General features: G+C 53.5%; 1 protein-coding gene across 7 annotated transcripts; it reads right to left on the reverse strand.

The window, feature by feature from the left end:
* Positions 1–97: 97 nt before the first annotated feature.
* LOC125727067 (septin-4) lies at positions 98–27777 on the reverse strand. Of its 7 annotated transcripts, none has more exons than XM_049003696.1 (13): positions 15989–16084; positions 9099–9224; positions 7947–8255; positions 6800–6896; positions 6622–6708; positions 6189–6312; positions 5937–6071; positions 5327–5444; positions 5015–5116; positions 4523–4619; positions 3481–3643; positions 3277–3376; positions 98–2194 (listed from the first exon to the last, which is right to left on the reverse strand). In XM_049003696.1, exons 2-13 carry the CDS (start codon positions 9222–9224, stop codon positions 2126–2128), a joined length of 1527 nt encoding a protein of 508 aa, XP_048859653.1. In that variant the 5' UTR covers positions 15989–16084; the 3' UTR covers positions 98–2125. The 7 variants fall into 7 exon arrangements, with proteins under 7 accessions (XP_048859653.1, XP_048859652.1, XP_048859655.1 ...); XM_049003695.1 differs by lacking the exon at positions 15989–16084 and adding an exon at positions 11885–12610; XM_049003698.1 differs by lacking the exons at positions 7947–8255; positions 15989–16084 and adding an exon at positions 11885–12217.
* Between the last annotated feature and the right edge of the window lie 111 nt (positions 27778–27888).

Below are 27888 nucleotides of genomic sequence, written 5' to 3' on the forward strand. Positions count from 1 at the left end.
CCCACCCATTTAATCACAGACATGGAGGCTTGGGCCACACACTGCCCCCTACAGGCTGCATCTCAGATTCTACACACCACATGCACGTAACACAAAATGACAGTTTATCTTTTTATTGGGTTTTTTTTTAAAAAAAAACCTCTGAATTTATAGTTATTACATAATCATTTTAAATGCAATGGTAAAACAAAAACACTTTGTCGTTCCAGAAGAAGCTCAATGGGGCAAATTTTTGATCTGGGTGAGAAGATAGACACTGGTATTAAAAGACTGGGCCCGCAAACACTGGCCATGTGGTCTTCTGTAAATTAAAGTCCTTCCATTAACTTCCTGATAGACGTTCTAGCATGTCAGCAGCCATGGCACCTGCAGGTCAGACTTAGTGATCCATCTGAAGCTAAGCAGGTTTGGGCCTGGCCAGTACTTGGATGGGTGACCAGCTGGGAGAGCTGCATTGCCCCTAGGAGGGGTGTTATTGTGGCCAGTAAAGTATGTTTGAGTACTGGGCTGTAAAGTAACAGGTCATAATGGATCCCTGGGTGTCTTTTGATAAGGGCAAAATTACCCACTGGGCTGGAGCCTCCTGCAACCCAGGATGGAGCTGCATTATCCAGTCATGGCGGGTTAGCAACAGTGCTAACCACTACACCCCTTCAGCTACTGTGTGGGGTGCGTACTGGCACACAATGGCTGCTCTTGCATCATCTAGATAGTGGTGGCGGATGAAGTGGCTCCCCAATGCTTCTGCAAAGCACCACATACATGTAATGTTTATTCATTCAACCCCAATCCCACACTCTCCATACCCATATTTATTAAATTACATGTTTAATTGCTTTCCTCTCATACTAAGTGACATGTATCATGACAGCTTTTATTTTTCATTCCAGGAATTCAAAATTAATAGTACAATAATTCAGCTTAAAGCTAATTTCAGTGGTAAAACACCTTAAATTGTTAAACCCCCTCATTGGCATGGCAGCAGTCCAAACACACTGCCTGTCTGAAATGAGGTCAGAAGGCCCTGTGGGTTACAGGAGCTTTAAAGACAGGCACTCGACAAGGCACCTATCACACTTTAAGGTCCCCTTTATTTTTCTTTTGCGAGGCTCAGTTAAAGTGCTCCCATGTCCCCTAAAACCCATACAAACAAAAACAATAAAAAAATTAAGAACCTGATAAAAATATGGAGAAAAAAAATTATCCATGAATATCAAATTATAGCTTGAGGGGTTAAACACTTGATGAATACAAACATACGACACAGGAGAAGCTGTTATCTGCAGTGCTACGCAGCTGGAACAAAGCAAAACAAAAACCAATATAGCAGAACATATACACACACAATTTCCCACACCACATTTTATAACCCATGTTATAACAGGGGGCTCTGCATCAGCAGAGAACAGGTGAGCTGTGTGGAACATGGATGAGGGCGGGGCACGGACAGTGAGTGGGCGGGGCACGGACAGTGAGTGGGCGGGGCACGGACAGTGAGTGGGCGGGGCACGGACAGTGAGTGGGCGGGGCACGGACAGTGAGTGGGCGGGGCACGGACAGTGAGTGGGCGGGGCACGGACAGTGAGTGGGCGGGGCACGGGCAGGTGGTGGACGGTGCAAAGGAGCAGAAATATGCAGGGAATGAACAGGGGAAAGAGAACAGAAAAACAAATCATAGATCATAAGAAGCTACCCAGGCTGAAGGAGCCTAAAATGATATAAAGTAAGCAGATAACACTTAGCACTCTTCTGTGAAATTATTAATGCAGGTACTGGAATGACAGATACGCTTCTTATTTGCTCCTCTAACAGTGATTTTTCAGTATGAGGTTTAAATGCATGTGGGGGAAGCCCATCCCAGTGTCAGTGTCCGGCCTGGGGACACCGGTGACGAGCGCAGAATCTCCACCCTTCAGGACCATCCTCAGCTTCTCCCAGCAGAGGGAGCCACATGGCCCAGGAACCGCCGTCGCTGCCGTCTTCCTCCCTACAGATGAAGGCTTCAGGAAGGGAGAGAGCGGAAGGTGGAGACACGAGGGGGGGCTGGATAGGGCCATCGGGGGCAAGCAGGGGCAACTTTTTGTGAAGGATAACAGATCCTGAGAGCAGCCCCCCAGGGAGGGGTTCAGTAGGCCTCTTTCTGTGTGTGCATCTGCTCCTGGATCTTCTGCAGCATCTCCTGCATTCGCCGCAGCTGGAAGATAGAGGTGATATGGTCAGATTCGCCCCCTCACATTCAACCCACATTTACAACCACAGGCTGCACCAATCTTGGACCTTCCAGTGTCTTGCTCAGGAATGCCCTCTAGTGGCAGGCTTTTGAGCAGCAGCCTACTATTTTTAAAATGGGTGACGTTATGAATCTGACAGATAAGGAGGGGATAGACCCACTTACCTCCACGACCAAACAAACTGGGGAAACTAAGCAACAAGTGATTTTTAGTTTTTAAAAAGCACAAACTCACTGCACTGAAAACTGCAGCTATTTAATGAATTATGGTCCAGTGATTTCTGAGGTGTCCGGACTGCTGCTAGCCAGAAATTCCAGCATTACACAGGTTTGTTATATGACTGAGTTTAACTAGGAACATTAACCTGTTCAATGTACTTAGACAGAAGTTAATCGAGTTAGTGGGTAGAGTATTAAGCAGGGTTAGTGTTATACTCACAGATGTGTGAGGTCTGTGACACGGATAGTTACAGTGTCACCATAACGCTGCCGTGACACTGCAGAGGGGCGGGGTGTGACAATGCCAGTGAGGCGTGTCCTCAATGTGCGTGTGCGTGGCATGTTAAAGGTGTGTAGTCTTGGCACACAGTTTGTCAGTTACACACACGGCTGGTGAAACTGGTTTTAATGAGGGAAAAGGGTACACACTTCATAAGGAAGCTTCCAGAATAAATAAACAGACAAATAAATAAATATATGGCACCTATTTTGTTGAAAATGTGACAGTAACCCCAACACACCAGCCTGTTTCCTCACACATTCCCAATACAAGCAAGGTCACCCGCCCTGCACCAATGGCTAGACTCCCCTGCCACTCGCAGTGCCCTCAGTGGCCAACAGGGCGCAGCATGGGGCACAGACATGTGCCGGGCTTCCGGAGGGTGCTACTAAACAGGGACTACGCTCAGCTGGAGAGGGGGGTGTGTTCAGGACCCCCCCGGGTCGGCGCTGGGTGTCAGGCACTTTTCAGCACACAGTTCCAAGTGGAGGTGTAGTTCTGTGCCTGGCACCGGGTCGCGCGGCTGCCCAGATCCCGGGGGTCGTACCTCCTCGTCTTTCTCGCGGATGAGCTTCTCCGTCTCGCTGTCTGTCAGGTTGGACACCATGGGGATGGGGAAGTCCGTGCCGCTCTCCCGAGTCAGTTTGCTGCGGGGTCATGGGGATTGTGAGACTTACAAGCAACCCGTCACCTCTTACAATACCGCCGATCCCGAAGCCGGGCGCGTGTGCGTGCGCAGATGGGCCCGTACTTGCGGTTGCGCTCCTTCACCACCATGCGGGTCATGCTCTGGATGCAGTGGGCCCGGTAGTTCTCATAGTGGGTCTCCCGGGTCACATCCTTCAGGTCCTGCATGTGTGTCCGTACCAGCATGTTCCGCAGTTTCACGAAGTCGCAGTGCACAGCATTCTCCACTGCCAAGACCACAGGCAGCGCGGGGTTAACCTCACGGTTTGGGGCAGCTGATCCCCACGAAAGTGACAATTCAGGAATAATACACCCTAACCTCAACACGCAACAGTCTGCTAGCCTGAACGGTAACATAAACTCTATTTATGACCAATTTCTGAATAAACAGTACAGAACTGTACACTGCATGTCAAAATACTTTTTATACAAACCATAGAAACCGTCTCTGTATGGGAGCACTACGTTTTGGACTTATTAAAAATGCAAAATTACTGGCACTGAAAAGTTACTGCGGGAAATGCAAGATTCTACGATTACAGAGACAGCTGACGTGGGAGTGAGGCTGGCTGCCGAGGCAATGATGCATGGCGTCCCCAAGCGAAGGCTTAATATTAATGATATAGTATGTACTTACACTAACAAGCATTATGCTACATGATTGCATCTGCTGTAAATCATTCTCAGCAGTTGTCGGCTTACGTGTACTCTGCCAGTCTCTACAATCAAGCCCCATAAACTTCCATTTAAATTTTCCACAGTTGGCTCACGAATAATCAAAACTGCTATTGCCAAATGCGTGAGCGTGAAGGGGACACTGCACACTTATTCATGTACAGATCCATGGCCTCCTGTAATGTATTCATTCAGCTGGTATTTCTTTGCTTTTTGACCAGACTAAACCGGCTTATGCATTGTGCTCTAAGGCCGCTATTGCAGCTTTCAGATCATCAGCTGATGCCTTCAGCCGCTACGCCGCCTGCTGTTTGTCTACTTAGCAGAATTAAACACTTTACTCCATTTGTACTACTGCACACTTACAGGTCACGAGTCGCTTCACCTGCTGCTTTACTGCACGGAATGTTCCGGAGTGTGAGCCAGCGTACCTTCCACGATGCCCCAGGGGTACAGCCGACCCCTGACCCGTCGGCCCTTAGCCTCCACCACGGTGTTGCTCCCGATGACGGCGAAGGGGATGCTCTCCTGTGGGTGTGGTGAGGGGGGGGTGGGGACAGTGTTACACTCCACTGCACTGCTGACTTCTCCCATCTCCCTTAATTAAGTGCAGTGCTTTGCGGTGTTTTTAAATTACACATCGAAAGCACAGTGCAGATCGTTCAGGAAATGCTGCTGCATTACAAAAGTGATCATGATTAATTAGGAATGTGACTAATTAAGCAAGGGAAATGTTTGCAGAAAGTGTCAAACATGGTCACTCAGGAAGTGCAGGCCCCACCCTCACCCTCCCAGCCCCACCCCTCCCTCCCAGCCCCACCAGAGCATCAGATCAGAGTAGAGAACATGAGAATGGGCTCTGAATACTATATTAGGTGCTGCAACCCCCCTCCCCCACCCAACACTAAATTGTGACACCCCACCTTTAGCTCCTGATCCTGCTGTTTAAATTCCTCGTCCTCGTCGGAGTCACAGTCAGGGAATTGGTATATCTTGATCCCATATTGGTCAATCTCCTCCCGAATCTGCAAGTCCAAAATGAGTGTGGGGTACGGGGCGGGTCAGGTGCCAAGAGCCCACCCCCCCATCCAACATATGTCAGTAAGTAGAAGAGCCACCTCTGACACTCACTTAGCAGCAGAGGGCTGTTAATTATGGAGGCTGAGGGACTCTCTACTTAGAAGATTTTACATTAATCCTGTGCCCCCCCCCCCGGCGAGCAACGTGAGATTTACCTTCAGCTTCTTTTTTGCCACCTCAGATGGGGTGAGTGTGTCCGCCTTGGCCAACACGGGCACGATGTTGACCTTCTCGTGAAGGGCCTTCATGAACTCCACGTCCAGAGGGCGCAAGCTGGGGACCAGGACACACAGCTGGGTCATTCCTACCTCTGGGGCCCATACACTGTGACCGGCAGCCTCAGGACCTCACCAGCATCCCAGAAAACAAGGAGCCATCACAGAGCCACAACTAAGATCAACCTAATAACATATCATGCCGCTGGAGTTACACATTAACCCCATGCTTAGTACCCAAAGTTGACCAGCAGGTGGCACTGTTCTACAGCTTTTCTGTGGCATAAAACCTGAGCATGCAGCACAATAGAACAGCTTTATGCATGAAGCATCTTTGATGTCTGCGGTGAGAAGTGAGCAATCAGCATTTTCTCCAACAAACTGGTGACAAAGTTCACCACTGCGGCACACGTTTAGCCAGCAGGGAATCGTCATGTGACCATGCTGGCTGCTAGTGAACACATGCAGGCTTTTTCGCCTCAGAGCGGGAGGCCCTTGCGTCCCCAAGCCGATGAGAAGTTCCCCGAATGGGAGGCAGTGGTCTTTGTACCCGTGGCCGAAGGGCGAGATGAAATACAGGCAGCAGTGCACGCGATTGTCCTGGATGTTCTTGCGATTCAGGCCGCTCTCGTCCCTGAAGTATTGTTCAAACTGCTGGTCGATGTAGTCTGCCACAGACTTCCAGCTGTATGGGGAACAACAGAAGGCCAGCTTCAGGTCAGCAGGCCAGCTCCGTCACCCATTGGTTCAGGCTGTCTCAGGCCCCACCCCCTTTCTGTTTTTTTTTTTTTTTTTTACGTACCATTCAGTGTTGTTAACGGCGTCGCCGAATCCGGGTGTGTCCACGATGGTGAGCTTCAATTTGACCCCCTTCTCCTCGATGTCCACTGTATGCTTGGTGATCTCCACCGTCTGAGTGATGCGCTCTGTATGTGAAGGCAGCCAATCACCACCCCCCCCCGACACCAGAGCCAATCACCATCATCCTTTCATGGTGAGAGCCAATACCAAGTCCCCTTTCATCACCGTCCTCATAGCCTCAACACAGCAGGGTAGCGCTGGCATATCTAATTATTAACAAGTTCATCCACATCCCAGCGTCCAGTCAAAATTTAAATACAAGCCACATTTTCGTCCCAACGCTGGAAAGAACGAGCACACAGAGCACTTTTCACAAGATTTACTGGCCGGAGCTCGTGCTTCCCAAAGCCGCCGTGACGACGAACATTCATTACCTTCGGCGCTGAGCAGCTTCCTGTCCTTGTAGAGGTCCGTGAGGAACAGGCTGTTGACAAGGGTGGATTTTCCCAAGCCGGACTCGCCTGGAAGCACACTCAAAGCCCTTAGAGCTTTCAGCCAGGTGGGGGCGCTCCATTCGGCCACTTCAGCCACCCTGCTGTCCAAGTCACTCACCTGCCACCATGAGAGTGAAGTCGAAGCCCTTCTTCACAGACTTCCTGTGTACCTGGTTCGGGAGCGTGGCGAAGCCAACATACTCCTTATCCTGATCCTGTTAGGGAGGGAGAGAGCAGCATGTGTGAACTGCGCAGCTCACTGGTCAAACACGGAGGTGACAAGGAGGACATGATATGATCACATGATTCACAAGCAAAAGGAACGCCACATGCACTAAGGGAGCTCGACGCCCGGCTCGTCATGGGGAACGCTGCACTCAAAACACCAATGTGTTAAAACTCCTTGACCGTCACTGAACCGAATCAAAGCCTTGATCTTTTTTTGGGGGTCGACCATCAGTTTCTCCGCTGCTATTCGGAGCCATTTCAGAACCTTGTTATTGTAGTACACAAAATCGCAAACAGATGGCGCCCTCACAGCAGGAAACTGTTCTCCGGTGTGCCACCTCTCTAATTATCCATGATTAGAAGCGAAGGGCAGACCTCAGACAGAGTCTGCGTTCCTGTCGTTGGGCTCACCATCAGAGTTCAAAGGCAGCCACTCCAGGCCCCCCCCCCCATTGAAGCGGACACAGAGAGGCTGGCGCCCCTGACCTCAAGGACAGAGAGACCTAATCAGTGCCACCTCCAGGTGCTCCTAACCTCAGCACGGTCATTCATGTGCTTCTGAAAACCTTACTGTCCCAGACTCATCTAAAAGGTACGACTGGACGCACGGTGTCTCTGAGGTCCTGCTCAAAACAGTACAAACCAGAGACAAAGCCGACAGAGCTGACAGGAACAGAAGCAGCATTTCTACACCAGAAGGAAGTGTAAAATCCGGACGCTTCACGGACACTTTGCGGCTCTGCAATACAGGAAGTGCTGGACTTCAGGGTACAACGGCAGAGCCCAAACCGAGATCAGCTTCGGGGTATAGCGGTACAGCCTTCGGGGTATAGGTTCATTAGCCTTTCATGTTCCAGCAGCAGACTGCCGTCATGCATAATGCTTGGATATAGTGTGTGTGCAATACTGCGGATCATGACAGTACTTATGCACCCGACCATAAGCTGGAACAGGGTCAGGGGTCGAGTGGACAGATTGTAGAGCCCCAGACAGCTGGACTCAGAGGGTGTCCTGTGCTAGAGTGCCCTCTGTGTTACCTCTGCGGAGTCGTAGGGGTCATGGCATCCCCAGGGGCTCTTGGGCCTTGAGGGACTGACAGGAGAAGGTTGGTTAAAGTCCGCAGAGGCCGGATGAAACCTGGACCTTCTCTCCTGCTCCGAGTTGGGCTCCCCACGTGCTTTGCCTGAAACGGGGGGCCTCAACAGGGCTGACGTGTCCAGGGCCTTTGCGTCCCTGTCTCCCGGCGGTTCATGGCTGGGGACAGGGTGCCCCCTGCTGGACGGGAGGTCTCCTATGATGCAATCCAGCTCGGAGTCCTCCGAATCTTCCTTGGACATGCTGGGTGGCTGGCAGGATGGTGCAGGATGAGTGGCAGGCAGCAGGATGGAGAGGGTTAATGTAGACAGGAAATGGAAAGAGGCAGAAGGGAGGAAAGGCAGAGAGAAGATATTTCGTTCCTCCAAAATAGGTTAAAATGGCTCACAGCATGTGCGTCAGGGTTTCAGGGTAGAAAGAGAGAAAGTCAGTCAGCGGCCATTAGAGAGCTGAGCCCAGGGGTGACGCCGGGGTGGAAATATCGAAGAGTGAGCTTATTAGCCATAGAAGGGGGGGGGGCGGGGGTGTTAAAATCAAACTCCTGCTCCAGAGACCATGTGCTAATGTGATGGAGCCGTCCCCCCCCCCCACAGCACACAACAGGAAGTCCAGTTAGTCTCCCTGTTCCTGGTGTTAGCACTGTGGATTTCTCCAGGCTGGAACATCGACCCCTCCCACCCCCGGCTTTCACCTCACATACGCCATTTCACCCGGGGCGGCTCCAACCGTTCAGGACGTCTGCTAGCTGGCTGGTGGAGCGACCGCGGACCCCCGGAAGTCGAGGGCAATTGCAGAGGGTGCACATGTGACTGCACGCCTCCGACATGATCAGTGAAAGTGTGAAGGGTGAGTGTTTTACAGCAGGATTCCCCACTCACCTGAGTACTGTGCAATCCCTCCTCCATCTTTAAAGCCTGTCTACGGTACCCCTGGAATCACACTCGGCATGTAAGTGCCATGGCAACCACCATTATATTATATATATGTGTGGGTTTCTGCACCTCCAGAGACGCCCCCTAAGAGGCTCCGCCCACAGTCACTGACCATTGGCTGTTGGCAGGAATCCATTTGCCAGGGTGGGGGTATGGGGATACCTGTGTGGTTCGGGGGTCTTGGCCATTTCCGGGTGACTCCGGGCTAAGATGCTGGTCATCCGAATGGTACCCAGCCTCGCGGTCACTGTCCTCCATGGCCACCGGGGCTACACTGCACTCCGCCATCTCCAAAAGGGGAGGGGCGCGGGAAAGGATGGGGCATCACATGGGCGGAGCCAGCGGGAGGGAAGCGTGTGTTTTGCGAGGGGGGGGGGGGCGGGGAGGGGGTGTGCACATGAGCACAGACGGGGGAGATCACAAAGGGGGGAGAGAGAAGTATGAAATTATTAAATGGAAGACCAGCGACTGAAAGGCGGGTGGGAGGACGAGTACAAGGAGGCTGTATTTCAGAATAATGGCCAGGAGAGGGAGACACTGAGCTACTCGTCATGTTAGGGAACTCTGGACACAGCTGAACCACCGGCAGACACAACACTGCGGTTCGACTCACTTAGACCACCAGAACCTGTCCTGCCAGATTTAGTAAGAAAGCCAACAGGTAAGTGACCCAAACATGCTATATCCCAAGTGAGCGGGTCAGGACGACAGCCGGCATCCGGTCTAATTCCATGTTTCTCAAAACCTAATCAAGAGCTGGGAGGGAGCAAAAACGTGGACCGTCTGCAGCTCCCTGAGGACCGGGGTGAGAAACACTGATTTAACTGATGCCCAGGAAGAAGGCAGTCAGTGTAATGCTGGCTGGGTGACCCCCTGCGTGTCCCGTACCCCGGGCTCACGGCAGAGCCTTTCACAGAGGGTGACCACCGGCGTGCAGAAAGCACATGGCCCCAATGCGAACGGCACGGCGACGCGCCTCCTGCTGCCCCAACACGCTGGGAAACGCTCCCCTGCTGCGAGGCTGGAGCAGACGCCGCCCCATACGGCCGGCACTAACGAGGTCACGCCTCTCCATCTGCACGGGGCCCGCAGGAATCCCACCAGGCAGCACTCCTGGTGCCCAGGTAAAGCACATGCCCCTCCCCCATACGCTGACAGTCAGCGACATCGCAGCATGAGATTCCACCCCCCCGCAGTTGTGTTACCCCGGCGACAAACCTCAGCTCATACCTCCGATGGAACGTGACCCGGCTCACTTGCTGACCCGGCTCTTCTCACCCGACTGCAGAGGGCTTGTGAGTCACCACCTTTATACACCGCCAGCCAGCCCCCCCCCCCACGTCAAGTCCTTCAGCCCCATCGAGCGGCCAACAGCCCCCAGGGCACCGATCGGCGGGTCAAGTGCCACACAGAATGGGATGTGCTAAGTGCTAATGCTAAGTTAGCATGTTAGCATGTCCGGACTGTGCAGTTAATGCAGATGAAGGCCGACATTCAACACTGCAGCGGTGAGGTCAGGCTGTACAGGACCAGGACTGCGGGGGGCCATGCCAACAGCGGAGGGGGAGGGGGGGTTTTGATACAAATACAGTCTCTCAGGGAGAGGTGGGGGGGTGGTGTAGTGACATCACCCAGGCCGGGTCTTGCTGTCGCTTGGCATTCCTGACACGGAGTGCCTTGGATTCACTGGCCTGGGGTGAGGGGGCCCACTGGGGTGGGAGGCTCACATCCCAGACTGTGTGTGAGGGGCTGCCAAGCTAAACCCCGTCACCCCCCCCTTGGAGCAGACAGCCAGCCATGAGACGGCAACAAGCCCGTGCCAACGTGCTGCGCATTTAAAGCAGGCTGCGGGGGCCCGGGGACACAGCACTGAGAGAGCAACTTCACTGAGCAAGCAGCTCGTGCCGTGACCTTACAAAACACGCGCGGGGGGGGGTACGCGAAAAGATGGGTGATCGGCCAGCCCACGGCAATGTCACATTGATTTGAGCACGCCCCCCCCCCCCACAGGTCTGTAATTATAACTTTGTGGGGACTGTCCATTCATCTCTATGAGAGAAACTCTAATCCCAACAATAACAGTCGTAACCCCTACCCAGCCCCAACCTTAATCCTAACCCTAACCCTAAACTTAATCCTTAATCTTAACCTTAATCATAAGTCACCGAGTCTTTTGGCATTTTTAGTTTTTTTAGCCACAGATTATTATAAAGCTGAGGTTTAACCATCAAATGTCTGCACAATATATTATGCACACAACACACACACACACACACACACACACACATACACACACAAGACCCCGACCCGACCCCCCCCACGACTGAGATTAGGAATCCAGGACAGTCGAACAGAAAGCAGAAACCCGGGTGGCCATTTGACCGGGGGGGGGGGGGGGGGGGCACCTCCCATTGTAACACCTCACTGCACTGACCCAAAATGTGCTTCTGTCACTTTGTACAAAAACAGACACTTGCAGATCGATGGGTCTATACATCACAGGAGGGGAGGGGGGTCACTGGCTGATACAGCTCTGTGCTCTCAGGGGCAGGAGCCCCCCCGTCCAGTGCTGGACCCCCCATGTGCTCCACAGATCGACGCCAGACACTTTTCCCAGAGGGGAAGGGCAGAGCAAGATCACATGACAAAACTGGCAAATCGAATGGCCAGGTCCCCACATTCCGGGAGCGATTTTTAGGCACCGCCCACCAACCCAAACGAGGTGCAGGACAGGGGTACCCAGGGACTAGATCTGGCCGGTAGTCTCCCTCCCCCCAGCGCACGACAGCCTTTCTGAGTAACGTGTCAGAGAACCGGAGCAGCAATGTGGGCATCAGCCAGGCCGGCGGGCACAGAACCGGCAAGTAGAGAGCGGGACGCACAGGGCCGACACACCCTAGCACTGACAAACACGGCCGGCCGGAGCGGGGAGACGCACACGTACGTACCTCAGCGTCACTGGTCACCTCGGGGCTCGCTGCCATCCTCTCCACTTGGAGCAAACGGCGGGTAAGTACACAAAGCAGGAAGTAAGGGAACGCCAGCAAACAAACAGGGCCGGTCTGCTACTCTCGCCCCCTGTCAGCTATGCAGATTGTGGGCGGGGTCATATTTGCAAGGCCACACCCCCACCCAATTAGCACCAGGCATCACGTTGGGTAGGGGGCAGCGGCACAGAGCGATTCCTAAGCCCCACCCACCAAGGCTGCTGGGGCTACATCTGTCTCCAAAACGCCCCAGTACTGGACAGGAACCACAGGCAGGAATTGCACTGCAGATCGAACCAGGAGAAGTGGGGGGGGGGGGGGGGGGAATGACAGCATTATTAGCACTGGGGAAGCCTGCTGTGTTTATTACAGTTATAACGTCCACTTTGGTAATTACAGAACTGCAAAAACAGTAATTGTGGTCTCTGTAAAGCTGCAATTCTGCAATAAAACCGTATTCATGCCCCCCCCCCAATCAAAAGGCATCATGGGTAAAAAGCTTGGGGCACGAAGAGACGCTGGTGGAGACGCAGGAGGCCGGTGCCATGGTGTGAGTGGTACGGGCACTGCAGAGCGCCAGTGACCCCCCCAGGGCGTCTGTGCCTCACAAAGGGGACACACATCCGCGGGGGCGGCACAGCAGATGCATGCTTACATCACTGCCCCCGTGTGATCAGCCAGGCGTCGACAAAAAAGAAAAAAAAAAAAAAAAGACAAATAAATAATGTTCCTAAACAATATTAAATATTACATTTTATTTTCTCTCCACGACGGCGCGGTGAGGATGGACCCGCAGACAGCTCGGCCCGGTGTTTCACGGTCGACCTCGCCAACCTCATACATGGACATTTATGTTCTGCCAGCCCAGGAGATTCGAAAGCTGTTCTCCTGCTCTGCATGAAAACAGCGCCCCCTTGTGGCTCCAAGGTGCACACCGGACACCAGTGACGCAGCCGTTGTGCAGGACTGCCGGTGTTGCATTCCCAGGCATCGTTAAAATGCCTCACTTATCTCTGTTTACACTGCAGTGCCGGCGGCCGGGGGGGGGGGAAAATCGCAGTGAGCCTGGATCGGTCTCCCTGATAATGGAAAATTCAGAAGATCAGGCCCAAAATCATAGAGACTAGAGCTCCCAGTAAGTAGGGCCGTTTTTAGCAGCGTGCATGCAGCTAGTGGGCAGAACCGAGTGAGCATGCACACACACACACACTTCCCATTACAGGGAGGTTCTACCAAAAACACACACATCCTTCCCTCATTTTACTGCTGCAGGAATCCACAACAGACACTTCAGCAATAAGATCCTGCCTTGTTTGCAGCAGAAATGTCTCCTGGTGACACGAACACAAAGCGGAGGATCCATCACTGCGGCATTTCCATGGACCACGCGGGAGAATCGGCTGCCGATTGAGCACCATCACTTAAAACGTCAGGGTTTCGCTGCATGCAGCGGAACTGGGGCAGACCCGCATTAACCAACGTCCAAAATAACAGCAGAGAGGTGGTGGCGCCCTCTGCTGCTCTAACAGGGAACAGCCAGCGTCAGCCTGGGGAAGCCGCCCAAACATGTGGGGGGGAGGCGGCGACAGAGGACACCACAGATGACAAATTAGTGACATTCAAGACACAGAGCCAGTGGGTTCGAGATGAACATCTATGTCACATCTATGTCGCCAGTGAAGCTCACAGCACAGTGACAGAGACTATTCCAGTGTGACTATGAAGGCCCCAGTGACATGGGGGTCCCTACAGCCTTCGGGGGAACCATCCCTGCTCTAACACAGTACTCCCCTGCTCCTGCTGCCTCCCTTCTGCTTTCCGCTCAGGCCTGACTCTGGCACGTTAATGGACCTCGTTACGATTTCCTGGGGAAGCGTGGTCGTCTGGGCCAGGGTTAAACAAGTGTCGCAAACAATCGACTCGCCGGGTCCGGCCGAGTGCAGATCCGGTCGCCATGCCGACCGCTCCCAGAAAGAGTCCCGAGTTCACAACAGGAGAAGAATTACATCCAGAACGAGAAACATGACACAAAGTGGAGGATTGCTGTGAGCCTCACTGACCGTTTACTGCAGTATAAGATCACCCTCGGACCAGTGCAGACCATGGATTCTGGAAACACCCACAAACCTGAGCAAAACGTTTTCGCTCCATCAGGTGAGCTTCGGCTGGACTGGTACTATTTGCCTGGAACAGTCACAGGACGAGCTGGGAGCCAATCACAAAGCAGCACCATTATAACTTCCCTCTGCTGATTTGTCTGAAGACGCAGATGAAAACCAACCCAAAGACCGATACAAAACATGAAACTAAAATGCTATATAAAATACCGCGGTCACAGCCACGCACTATACCAAGCGTTATTTAGAATGTTATTTTAACAATCGTTTTTTTCAGATCTATTTACGTAGCAGCATTAGCTAAACAAGGAAAACCTAAAATAAAATATACCACAAAGCCGCCCCCTCATCACTGAATAACCAGCCTTTGATCCTTTTGGCAGGTTTGTCATCAACTATGCAACAAAGAACTCTTGTGCCCTTCTGCAGAAAGCCATGGGGGGGGCCCAAAGCCCACGGCTCGCAGCGGGCACCTGCAGCTGGGCTCGGAACCGGCCCCTGGATCAAAGGCGACAGGGAACCAGCAGCTACCTGGCCGCCATCGAAAGGAAGGAAGATGGGATAATCACAGAAAACTGAGCCTAATTAACTGGCCTGAGTGATGGGGGGGAGGGAGACATCGACCTTATTATACACTGCTCAAGGTCAGGCATTCTGGGAGCTGTCATTGCCCCCCACCCACAGACCCTCTCCCTAAGGGCGTTATTAAAAAAGAGGGGGGGGGGGGGGGTCAAATTTCAAATGGCGCTCCAGGACCCGCGCTTCTGTGAAGGACAGTGTTGACACGACGCAGGTGTACACATGCCACGGCGGAAACATCCGGGCTCGCCCCCCTCCTACAGAGCACAGTAGCCGAGTTAGCCTGCGCTGGGGGCCCCAGTGATAAAACAGCCACCGGGGCCCTGGAAATGTGCTCCCCCAAGAATAAAGCGCAGGTTTCAGCTGACAGCGACAGTGAGCATCTGGCCACCATCTGATCTGGTCACTGGCAGGCGGACAGCCCGCATACGGGGGGCCTGAGAGGACCCTAAACCCTAAGAGACAGTGACTGCAGAGAAGAGGCGGGGGCCTGCTGGCACAGCACAGCCTCCTGACCGATATCTCGCCATGTCATCGGGCAGGGCGGCGGACCTGCAATCCATCTGGTCCGAACGGGCGGCCCCACTTCCCCTACCAATAGCGACCCGGATTCTTATCGCAGTTCCTGAGCAGCGATGCCAGAAACTCACACGGACCCACAGCGGAGACCCACAATAAGACTGTTTGAATGAGGCGTAGGCGAAGCCTTCAAAGATACCATCCTCGGCGTGAAAAGGCGCAGGTAACGGCGTAGGGTGCTGTGCTCAGGGCGGGGCGGACCCCCCCTCAGGGGCAGTGTTACCATAGCATGGAGAATAGCCTACCGGCCATCATGGCGACGTGTCAGGCTGCGAGAGCTCAGCGCCGGGGGAGAAAGCTGCGGGACGTACCCCCCCTCCAACAATGCGAGGTGCACTGATGCAGTACCCCACAGAAAAAGCCGAACTTAGCGAAAGCACGTGACCTTCCGGAAATTTCCATCACTGCAATTAGGCTTAATTAAAACCACTCGGTGAAAATTTCTAATACATCGAGCTTTGCCTGATTCTTGGCAAATTTATATAAAACCGTACAGAAAAGTCTCAGGTGACGTGTAATTCATTTCAAATTAATCACATTTAAAATTAAAAACTCATCAGCTAATGAGTATGAGGCCACTAAAGGTGGGCAGCTCGCGGCTCCTGCTTACAGCTCGCCGTGGCACGTCGCCGCGCTTCCCTGCCAACCAGCACTTAGAAAGATTTAAGCTGAGAAACCCCACGATGCTCCATGAGGGTGGAGGGGGTGTGTGGAAGGATGCCCCCCCCCCCCCCCAAGACCCCTGATGCATTAAAATACCAATTAAAATACCAAAGCTGCCCAGCCCTACCTTTTGATAAATATTTATGTTTTGGGGGATGGGGGATCCTGCAGGCTCACTGTCAGTCACAGAGGACGCCCATCAGCAGGCAGATGGTTCTGGGTCCCTGGGAGGTTCTGGAGACAGAGGAGGCACCCTAACCAAAGAGGCGGATGTGACCCGGTACAGAACCGGGCCCTGGGTCTGCAGCATTCCGGCAGCGACTACTGGATAACAGATAATAACACTTCCTGCCTGTCCCTCATCCGCACATAAACATCGGGAGATCACACACACACACACACACACACACACACACACACACACACACACACACACACACACACCTCAGTGTGGTACAGAGCCCAGGATCGGTCAGTAACTAAAAACATGCAACCACGGCACCCGATTTCTATGGCCCCTACCCACAATGCACGGTGGTCCCACACCACACTGCATGTCCTGCCCCCCCAGCTCCCATCTCACACGCCTTTCTTAATCTGAAAATGAAAATTTACCGCAGACTGGATCTGCATTTCCTACACTTCCGACGTGCAACACCTCCCCCCCCACCAGTGGCACACACCATGAAGCGAGATGGTGAGCGGCACAGTAACCCCCCACCCCCATCACAGAGGTCAGGCTACACTCACCATGACGCTGACCACCGGTGTGCAGAGTCAGCTCTACTCTACACAGCGTGTCGAGCAAGAGAGGTGGAGCTTAAACGAACACCCCCCCCCCAAGAAATACAGGAAAGAGAGAACAGCCCAGCTGAGGGGAGGAGCTGGCTAGGGGGGGGACTGACCGCGTGCCAGGAGCCGGGAATAAACTGGAGGCAGATCACAGGATACGGGACGGGGAGGGGGGTCACTCACACACACACACACACACACACACACACACACACACACACACACACACACACACACACACACACACACACACACACACACACACACACAGGCACCTGACCTGAGCGGGACACGGCCGATATGGGTCAGATGTTCGGTTCCATTTTCTGCACACTAGACCAACACCACTACAGTGTCAACGTGTTCAGCAACACTGCGCGTTAGGCCACCACTGAACGCTAAACGGACATCCTTTCTCTCTGCGGTGTCTGAGCTCTGGGCAGGCAGAGTAAACCTGTAATACTGGAGCAGCTCCCTTCGGTGCAGTCAGCTGGAGGTTCGGTCAGGTCAAGGCAGGGGGACCTGAAGTGGCCGTTTGTGTTAACAGTGCTGTGGTGAGTCTGCGTCGCGGTACACGCAGTTGGGTGGAATGGTGTTTGTCTTTAAGCCTTCATGCTGCCCACCACCACCCTACGCTCCCAGGGGGCCCACAGATGATTCTTTGAGGTTTGACCCCCCCGCAGAGACAGTGACAGAAGCAGATGGACAGAAACGCTTCAAGGAGGTGTTACAGAGATCGACCAGTAATTGGCAGGAAGTTACTCTTATGTAATAAATTACATAAAAATATCTCACTGTTGGAGATCACTGGCCAGCTACTCTTCCACCGCTCATAGCTATGTATAGATTTATCGTTTTAGTGAAATGTATCTGTCTGCATCAGTTCTGGGATCGGCACCTACAATTCTATCAGGTTAGTCGTAAACGCCACCTGCACGGTCACATGACCATGGACACGCCGCCCTGTATGAGCGGGAGGCGTGACTTGTACTGGACCAGCAAAGCCCCGAATAACGCCAGTACGGACCCACCGGGAATAAGCTCCAGTCTCGCCCCCCCCCAGCAGCCCCCAGCTGCCCAGGCTGGCATTGGGTCACGGCCCACGGACAGCTTGCTGGTTTGCAGGGAGTCTGAGGACCGAGCGCAGGTCCCAAGAAGCACTCGCATGCCATTGGAACCACTGCTGTCATAGCAACACCCTTTGCAGTCACGACGCAACACGCAGCCTGTTTAGCAAAGTGGGTCACACCCCCCAGCCACCCGGCGAGCACATCGTGGACAAGATTCAGCCCACAGGAGCCGAACACATGCGCAGAATGACCGAGCTGAAGCGCGCACACACACACACACACACACACATACGTCAGGGACATCTTCACACCTTCCACTGCACCTCCTCCCCAACAGACTGAAAATAACTCAATCTGAATCTAGAGCAGTCCTCGAACCCGCCTCCAACCCAAACCCACACAACACTTCCAGAAATCCCTGGTTCGAGCGTCACACGAGCCCACAGAAAACTTGAGGCTGTGGCATCTTTCGTGGGGTCCCAGATTGGAGATGTCCCCGGGCACTCTGCCCCCTGCTGGCTCCCCACCTGCCTTACAGCACTGTAGTTTAGGTACCAGGAGGATAGTGCAGATAGGAGGAAAGAACTGGCCCAGAATGCAACTTCTGTCGAAGAGTCACATTTAAATCATAATAAAGTAATAAATTAAATATCACACTGAAATTACACATTGAAATCCAACATTTTTTTCTGCATTCTTCAGCTAAAATATCGGTTGAATTTAACCTCAATTTTTTCATAGAAGGCCACAAACACCCCACTAAACTAGATGACGGTAAAATAAAGCTTGACAATTCAATATTTCCATATCTCAAAAACCATTAACGATAATGACCTGAATTTTTTGTGCCATTTAGCATCAGAATAAACCATCCTGACTTATTAAATCTAACCTGAGCCAATTTTTTTTTTTTTTTTACGTTTCCCTACTTATATGTGCATTTTTGACCTCCAACTCGGATAAACACAGGCAATAAAGAGCGAAGCTGTTAAAACTTTCCTGTGGGCACCCTGCCGGGGAGGCCGGCCCTTCCGACCACAAGCCCGCTTATCCAGAACCTACCGCAGACGTCTCACTCAAGTGGTGGAGCATGAAAGAAAATTCCTGGGCCACGAGACCGAGCGGGACCCGGTGTGTCGGCCAACCGCTGGGTCAGAACGAAGATTCATTTTCCACATGGACGAGGGAACACATTTGGCTCTGGCTGCCACCTTAAGAAAGCAAATGTGCGGGTGATTTCTTGGTGATTTCCAGGCCTGAGGACCCTGTGCTGCACTCATGCAACAACCTACTTAGCAGCCAAGTCTAGCCAATGCCAGTTTCCATTCAGCCTTAAAGGACAGGTCACTGGATTTTGGGGATAATGCCCCATGACCCAGGCTAGGTCGAGCAGTTAGGCGAGGTGTGATGTGTAAGATGTTGCCACATTTTGTTTGTTACCCGGCTTGGACGCTTCGATACACCAGGGCTCTTCATGACACCCAGCGCCAGCATGGGGTGCCCATTGCCCTGGCAACAATCTGGCCACAATCCCCAGTTCTTCCCAGTCCCTCGGGGACAGTGGGTGGGATCAGTTCTTCAGCAGCAGCCGGAAACCCCCGTTGTCCCGGTTAGATTCCTCCAGAAGGACGTGTACCAGACACGATCCAGCTCCTCCCCGCCCGTCTCGCACCAGAGGCAGCTTTAGAAAACAGGGATTTTTTCTGGGGTGGGCGGTTCCTACCAGCTGCTCGGAAACTAATAAAATGTCAAATAAACTTGGAGCTACTTGCTTTTTGCGATGGTCCTTGCACATCTGAAGCACATCACTGTGCAGACCTTCCACCTCAAATTTAAGGCAGCCCCCCCCAAGTCAGAATAACTGTGTGACTGGGGAACACAGCCTCCCATTGGGTCATGTGCCAAAGGCTGGCAGAGGAAGGTTCTGGAACATACCGTGAAGTGCTGGACAAAAAGTAAACAGAATGTAAAACTGCCCCAGAGCTACTGTAATAACTTAATCATATTTTGTACATTTTTCACCCCCCAGTCACAGAGCTGGAATCTCAGGGCTGACCTCAGTCAGATTCTCAGGCTGTCGCGCTATTAATAGTTCAGCCATTAGGAAAAGTCTCCCAAGAACTACTGGCACACGTAGCTTTGCCTGCACACATCCCAGTAAAGGAAAGGCGAGGTCTCAGTGGTCCCTCTCGTATTGCGCTGGGTGCGGGAATCACCATCATTCATGCCAGACGGTCCACTGGCAAACCTGTGCTCATAAGCACACTAAACAGCAAGCGGCAACATGAGATGTTCCCTGGATGTTCTCGCCACAAAGCGGCAGGCTCCACCACAACTGCCAGTGCTCATCTCAGCTACTGTAACTCCCACCTCTGGCAGCCTGGGAAAAGGGCCACAAAAATGCGTGAAACATCTGAAAGAACACTGAACGGCTGCATGCTACGTGACGGGGCCGGGCCGCTCACTGTGGCAGGGTCTTGAAGCCCAGCGATCAGACGGGGCTCCTGGCAGAAAAGACGAAGGGCTTGTTTTGTCTACAAAATGCACTTGCGCTCAGGTCCATTGTCTAAGTGTCAGCTACGAAATCGGCAGCCATCCTCTGAAGCCTGGATTCTGATGCGACGCTTCAGAGAATGGACCAGTACCAGGGTCACTCTGGGTCGCTGACAGCCGGCTAAACATTTCTGGACCGGTAGCATTCAGGTTTTCACCTTCACATCCAGCATTAAGGCATTTGAAAACGACCCACAGCTGGAGCCGAAAACTCCCCCTAAGCACCCCCACCCCGGGCACCGGACAGCTACTGATGCAATTATATTTGCGCTAAATTTGTCACGGAACGTGCGGGTTTTGCAGGGGACATGCAGTGAGAAGCACCCGGCTGCAGTGTGACGGATGTCTTTGGGCTGCGGGGTTGCTGCCCGGGTCCGTCTGCAAACACTGCGCTGAACACACTGCCAAGGTTAGGCAAACAGTCTCCCCGGGAGGGGGGTTCACATCATGGCCATGAGTGCCCTGGGTGAACAGGTGGGCCCCCCCAGAGTTCTCACCCTCGTGTAGAAATGGGGAGGGGGGGCAGATTTGCATGCGCTGGAATCCAAGGCATTCCATTCTGTCTTGTGCCAACCCCCCCCCCCAAATGGAGCCATCCAAGGAAACCACAGGGGCACATTCCTGTGCCAGCTGCACCTGCCTGGTGGGAGGGGGGGTTTAGCCTGCACGCTACCCATTGTTAGCGCTCAGCAGTATGGTGATAGGCTCGTCTGCTCCCCCCTCAAACAAAGGAACAAACCTGGAGCAGGGCAGCCCTCACACACCAGTGGGACACATAAAGATGAGTGGCAAGGCAGCCAGTATCCCATAAATCCCCTCCATCTGCATCCCCGCCGACCGGCACACAAACTGGAGCGAAACACTGAGCACACGTGGCCTCATGCCCGCTCCGGAAACACAGCAAGCTCACGGCGTGGCAGAGATCGCGGTGAAGCCGCTACCAAAACAGGTTTTATTGGAAGGAGACGACGACATCTGATACGACCACTTCAAACGTTTAATAAAAATCGACACAGAGCAGTCTTTTAGGACACAAACCAAGGCTACACCCAAGGTTTGCGGCATTTATAACAACAACAAAAAAACACTATTCTGGGCTGTTTTACTTATGAAGGCTACACACACACAAAAAAAAAAAGTCAGGCTGTCCGAAAAGCTGCCCGAATCAGACCCCAAGATGCTTATGCATGCTTGCAGCTTACTGGTTAGTCACCGAGCCAATCGTTTGCCCCGGTAATCTAGGTGTACATCTGCTTTTCAGTAATGAACAAGCGTCCCTCCCCGAGAGCCTCAGCGCAGGCACATTCAGAGTAGCCGCCTATCAATCGCTGTCATCTGATGCCTCTAGTTACATGTCTGGGGAGGAGTGGGAGGCTACCTCAGCTCTGAAGTATGAATCAGCCTGGCTGTGAGGCCACAGAGGCTGTGTGTTGCTCCTGATTATGGGCAAACTGGCACGTCACTTCATCACAAGACGAGAACGGCAGGAGAGACGCAGGCCACACGCCCCCCCCACCCAGGAACCACAATGGGCCTGAAGTGAACGGGGGTGTGAGCAGCCCGGGCACCGGCTCCGCAGCCATTCGCCTCTCAGATGCCACATGCTGGGCGGGACCTCCAGGAAGGGCGGAGCTTGGCAGAGCCGCATCACACGGGCTGCCACCAGAGGGCGAGACGTAAACCAATACAGGGTGTGGCATCACGCAAGGAAGGAATTCGGGGAATGGAGGGCTCTCGATTTCCCGACACGCAGACTCTGCTCCCCGGGCCCCCGGAAACATGACTGTCAGTCCACACTGTAAACACCCGGAAGAGCCAGCCGGTCATTACTCACAAGACGGCGACACAAAGACAATCGGGTAACAGACATGCGAGGGGAACCTCGGCAGATCGGACCGAAGCACTAGGCGGCGTCATCTTTGTTCTAAGCCCAAGCTTCCAGGTTCCTGCGGCATTATTAAGGGTTTCCCCTGAATGCTGAGAACATGCCGCCTTTACACCCCCCCAGCACTAACAAAACAAACAGATTCAAAAGGCCCTCACTGCGGCGTTTTAAAAGCAGCCCCAACGATCACGCAGCACGTGATGCTGGCCAGGAAGAACCCGTCTAGATTGTCAGGATGTATAGAAACAATCCCGGACTATTTACACCCCCATACCTTCCACTCACCTCCACGGTCGGGACACAGATCCCAGGGAGCGACAGATGGGGCAGCCCGAGCTGGAGGCTAGGGGCACATGGCTGCCCGGCGTGAGGGCCACGGGCACTGGGAATGCAAGCGAGGCGCCAGGCCAGGTGCACGTTCACCAGCTCCACGCCGCGAAACTGGATCTCACCCAGCACCTGCTGGTTCAAAGTGGGGGCCCGCACAGCATGCGGTGTTTCGAGGGCCGGCGGGGGGAGCTTCAAAGCACAGGAAGGGGCGGTCCAATCCGGTCAGACATAACTGCGTTGAGGGGCGGGGGGGGGGGGATAAGCAGAGCCAGGGACTGGATGCAACGATGTCAGGAGAGCTCTGAGGATCTGTTACCCAGTCCAGCTCAGCAGCACGCCATGAACCATGAGATCACACACCACCGACGGGGCTGTCCTGTTGACCCCCAAAATCAGCATCGTCTGGCCATTACCAGAATCCCCCCCCCCGAATCCATCTCCTGATTTCTGCCATCACCCAAGTTTCTGTCTGGAATTGACTACACTGCCCAGCAGGGGGCGCAGTAATTAAAGTGGGCTCTGAGTTAGCTCCGCTTCGTTACATCAGCATCACGCAAAGAGAGATCCAAGTCCAGGCAGAGTGCAGATCCAAGGGAAGCTGCCGCCCTCAACGGCCAGATCAGTCAGGAGACGCTGCGGTGGCGGCAGGAACACTAACGGGGGGCATGACGGGGGCCTAGACACGGCTGTGGACCGGAGTATGAATCCCACAAGCCCAGGGGAGCGGCGGCCAATTACGCTGGACCTTTCAGAGTAATGACTTCCCAGTGAAAGCAACACTGCAGCGAATAAAAACAAGCCCATAAATCTCCCTGGAAACGAGGGTGTTCCCGTTCAATCACTGGCGAAAGGGACCAAGGAAGCCAGAATACATCCCATGTCGTTTCCCCAGACCCGACACTGAACACTGCATCAGAGCCCCGCCCACAGCAGTCAACACCACGTGGCACGCGGGACTGAATGAATCCTGTCCAAAACGCACATAGTGTGAGATATGAAATCTCATGTGCCCCCCCGCAGCAGCGTGATGGCCCAGATCGTTCGCGGTCACCAATCCAGAGGCCCAGTGGGGGTCATCGCAGGGGGCCATGAGAACCGGACCACAGGAATATTAATAGCACACGCTCAGCTGGAAGACACTGGGCAGGACCATGTCGCATGGAAGGAGCTGGAAAACTCTGGTATTTCCAGGTCACCCACCCTCAAAGTCCCAGGAATGAGAGAGGAACCTCCACCAAGCCTACTGGGGGGACCTAACCCTAACCTAATTCAGGTGCAGCCACTCTGCAGCCTTTGCTCCTACCACCCTCCATCAGTGTCCCCTTATCACAAAATGCACACTCTCTGACAAATAGGAGAGGCTTACAGGTACCATCCGCGGGAGAAGAGAGAAGCCACATGGACACATTACCCACAATCCCCTGGGATCCTGGGTTCACATTTAAGGGGACACCAAAGCCTGTGGCCAACAAGCAGGACGAAGCACAAACTTCTCACCACTTCACAGCTGGGGGATTATATCTTACAAAAAAAAGTGAATTTTCTCTCACAGAATGTTCATGGAAAATCATCTGGAAGCTGGATTACCATAGAAACGCCACAAACCACACCCCCACCGGGGTTCGCCAGCGGCAGGGGTGTACCAGCGTGGCTGACGGCGGCCCGGGGGCAATCCCGACACCCAGCCAAAGAGGTCCACCCAAAAACGGTGCAGAGTCGCGCTCCAAAAAAGAAAACTGCCAAATGAGCAGGCGGCAGCTTAAGGTCACTGAATTCCCGAAAAACTGCTGCAGAAATGTACTGGGTTAAAACCACGGAATGCAGCTGAGAATGTTTCACATGGCCTGGATGTGGGACTGACCCCCCCCGCCCGGCCTTAGCAGGGTCCTCTGTGGTCACTGCGTTTCCCTGGCAGGCGTCCGCGCAGTGACATCAGGGGACTCGCGCCGGACACTCGCGCCAGCTGCCAGCCTGCACTCACAACTGGAAGTTGGGCACACCGCTGCCCATCACGGGACCTTTGGTGGGGCTCAAAAATGTTCCACCCCACCCCGTCTCACCCCATCCCCCCCTGGCCTTCACGCCTCCCCAGGTGGCTTTTCCGTTTAGACGCAAAACAGTGAGTCTAAACACAGCTGTAGACTGTCCTTTGTGGGCAGCTACGGGGGAGGGACGTGGGGAAAGGGGCTCTGACACAGTTGGTGGGGGGTGGTCCAAATATCACTGGTGCTTCTATGTAGTCTGAGTCTGTGAATAAAAGCTGGAAACCAGAAGAGGCGTCCTGATAAATGACGTCCGTAAATGCCACGGAGGTCACAGTCTCATCGGAGTCACGGCAAACCAGAGAAACGGCTAGAAACATCTCCACCCAAAGCAGCGCCGGGGCCTTCAGGGCGACGCCATGCCAGGCGGGGGGGGTGCGGGTACGAAACCAGAGGAACCGCGAACGGCGGAGCCTTACCTCATCGTCTGGAGGACGCACAGGGAGGAGCAGAGGGACCGTTCAGGTGTGAGGGAGGCGTAGCCAGGAGACGGGAAGGAAGCGGGAAGAGAGAAGTGTTAAAAATAAAGACAAGAACAGAGAACTGTGGACGGTTCTATGCCGCTGTGGGCTGGAACAGACCAACATAATATTTAATCCTAATTGCCGCAGCAAGAAGTCCAACTTAAACCACGGCGGTCCCGGCCGGGCTCTGGAGTGCTGCAGCCGGACACCATTACATCATCAGCGCCATGCCACCATTGGCCGATGGGGCAGAGTCGACCGCGAGTCTCCCGACATGACGGGGCCCTAGCAGAGTGGAGCGACAGAGGTGCAGAAGCATGGAATCTGTGAGGTTCTCTGCTCCCTGCAGAACAGCCCTGATTAAGGGATGCTGTCACATCCACTCGGACTCAAAGCCCCCCCCCCCAGTGTGGGGTAACTGGCACCCTCTCCCTCATTCATACAGGGTTAGGGCTTCCCAGTCGGATCACCGTGCTGTACACGGGATCGCTACTCAAAGGGGGAATGGGGGAGAGAATCGGGCACAAAGGTTCATCTGAATGTCGTGGGTGGCACTGACAGATAAGGGTCACCCCACCACCGCACCAGCTGGGCGTCGCACCCCCTCTCCCCCCTCCAACGGCCACCTCCCACTGTAAGCAGGTTCAGGCTCCCTGCTGCCGTAAGGTCACAGAGGCAGACGCCATGTGCCTGTGGATGGCAGCTAACAGAACTCTGTTTATTTACTTATGCTGTCATGGGCTTCAGTGTGTGTGTGGGGTGGGGGGGGGGGGGGGGGGGGACGCGGGGGGGAAGACCGTGACAAAGAAACTGCCTTCATGTGTAAAACCCAGCGAGTGTTATTGCTGACACACTGCTGCAGCTGCACCACCCCCCCAAGCACCAGACAAACACACGGAGGCAGAGATACCCTGGGTCAACAGAGACACCCCCGCGCTAATGAGCCACTGGTTAAGGGGCCTGACAGAGTCGCTGGCACTGGTGCCCAAACTGGGCTCAGCCGACATCCAGTGGATGGGACCGGCATCTGAAGATGGTGGAGGAAAATAAACCGGAAGACTGTGTGACCCCTTATGAACCCTCCTGGAAGAGATCGTCAAATAAGGACAAAACTTATTACCTGCTGCATTGGAAACTCACCATTATGACATGAAGGGCCGGCAGAATGTCACCAGTCTAAACCATGTCACTGCGATTACCATCCCCACCAGGATCGATGACTGATTAGCTGAAAGTGCTAATAAAGACACCTTTACTGATTACACTGACCAGTCTGCTCTCACCCCACACTTTGGGTCTGATACCACCAACCGACTGCAGACATCATCTCCGAGTGTCCCTCGTCCCTGCAGAGTGTCACTCATCACCATCAGCACTGATCTCCACGGCTTGCAAAGTATTCACTAGAGGCTAATATCAGCCTGCATCAATGTGAACCTTATGCATCTGTAGTATTTAAAGTATTTATAGATAAGAATATCCGAGAAAGACAATAAGCTCAGTTTTGGGCATGTCAGCTTGAAGTATGGGACAGACAACGATTAATCACTCTTGCAGATTTGTGGGCTTTTCCATCCAAGAAAAGCCCTTTTAACCAATGATGATTACAAACCTTGCAATTTCAGACGGGATTTTAACGCCCTACAGGGTTAATAATACATTTAACAGTTTTAGCAAACTTCCTCCAATGTACTGGCTCAACAGGAATTTCCAGTGTGAGAAAACAATATCTGCAAATATGATAAATGGGCGATCTGCTCACTGGGTCTGCTGGGGAATTATTGCAATACTTGGGAAGAACACGACTTTTTTACATTCTTGAACATGACCAGAGGTCGAGGATGCATCACTGGACTGCAAACAAAAAGTTAAATGCACCAAACAAACAAGGGCCCCGTGACGTTTGCTTCCCGAGCCCCGGGCCGCTCCTCCGGAGACCCGGTCCGCCGGGACGCGCCTTTGCCCCGCTCCGCAGCGCCGTCTCTCGCACGGCTCCCCATCACTGATCTGATTCAGAGCCCCGTCAGCCGGGACCGATGGCGCATCATGAGCCAGCTCTGGTTAGACGCAGAAGTTTCCCTCAATCCTGCGCGCCAGCTGGTTACTGTCAGCGGTCCGACCACCTTTAAACGCACGGCAGCTCGGGGCGGGTAAAATAATGGCACCCAGATGAATACCGGCTTTACCGTCATTTAAGCGGAGTTACATCGCAGGAGTGTCGCTGGACCTCCGGGTCTTTTTCTATCGCTGCAGCGCCGCATAAACACGGGCGCAGATAACATCGATGTTCAATAAATATTCTCTGACCCTCAAGTACAGACTGGTCAAACAAAAATGATTAAATAAACCAGTACACAGAATCAGGACGGAGCTTCGGCGCGCAGAACGCGTACTAATCTCAGCGCACCTGGGCTATAGGCTTCCTTTTTGTACCAGTATAACACGGCTGTAACCCGTTTACCTGAATGGTTGCAATTTACTGCAGAAATTCAGACAATTTACAATAAACCAACGTACTTACCGTGATTTACCACGGAGCTCCGAAACCTGCTGTTGATTGACAAATTATCCATGCTGCTGTCTCCCAGTTACTTTACGGGGCGAAACGCCGCTGCTTTGCTGCCGTTTATTTGCCTGCCGTATTTCCACTGCGTTTGCAGGGAGCCGGACGCGCCAGACGGGGATTAAACGCCAGAGCCTGCGACCTACGGGGCTCTGCGACTGCGGACTGCGACTGCGGACTGCTATGTTCTGCGACTACGGACTGTGAATCGAGGGTCTGCGGCTGCGCAGACGGGCTGCGCGCAGCCAGGACAGCCTCTTAAATGCAGCAGCTGCGTGACGTCACACGGCACAAAAACAACAGCACATGGGTGACCGCCATGGCCGTC

The sequence above is a fragment of the Brienomyrus brachyistius genome, unplaced genomic scaffold, assembly GCF_023856365.1.
Source record: "Brienomyrus brachyistius isolate T26 unplaced genomic scaffold, BBRACH_0.4 scaffold85, whole genome shotgun sequence".
NCBI lineage: Eukaryota > Metazoa > Chordata > Actinopteri > Osteoglossiformes > Mormyridae > Brienomyrus > Brienomyrus brachyistius.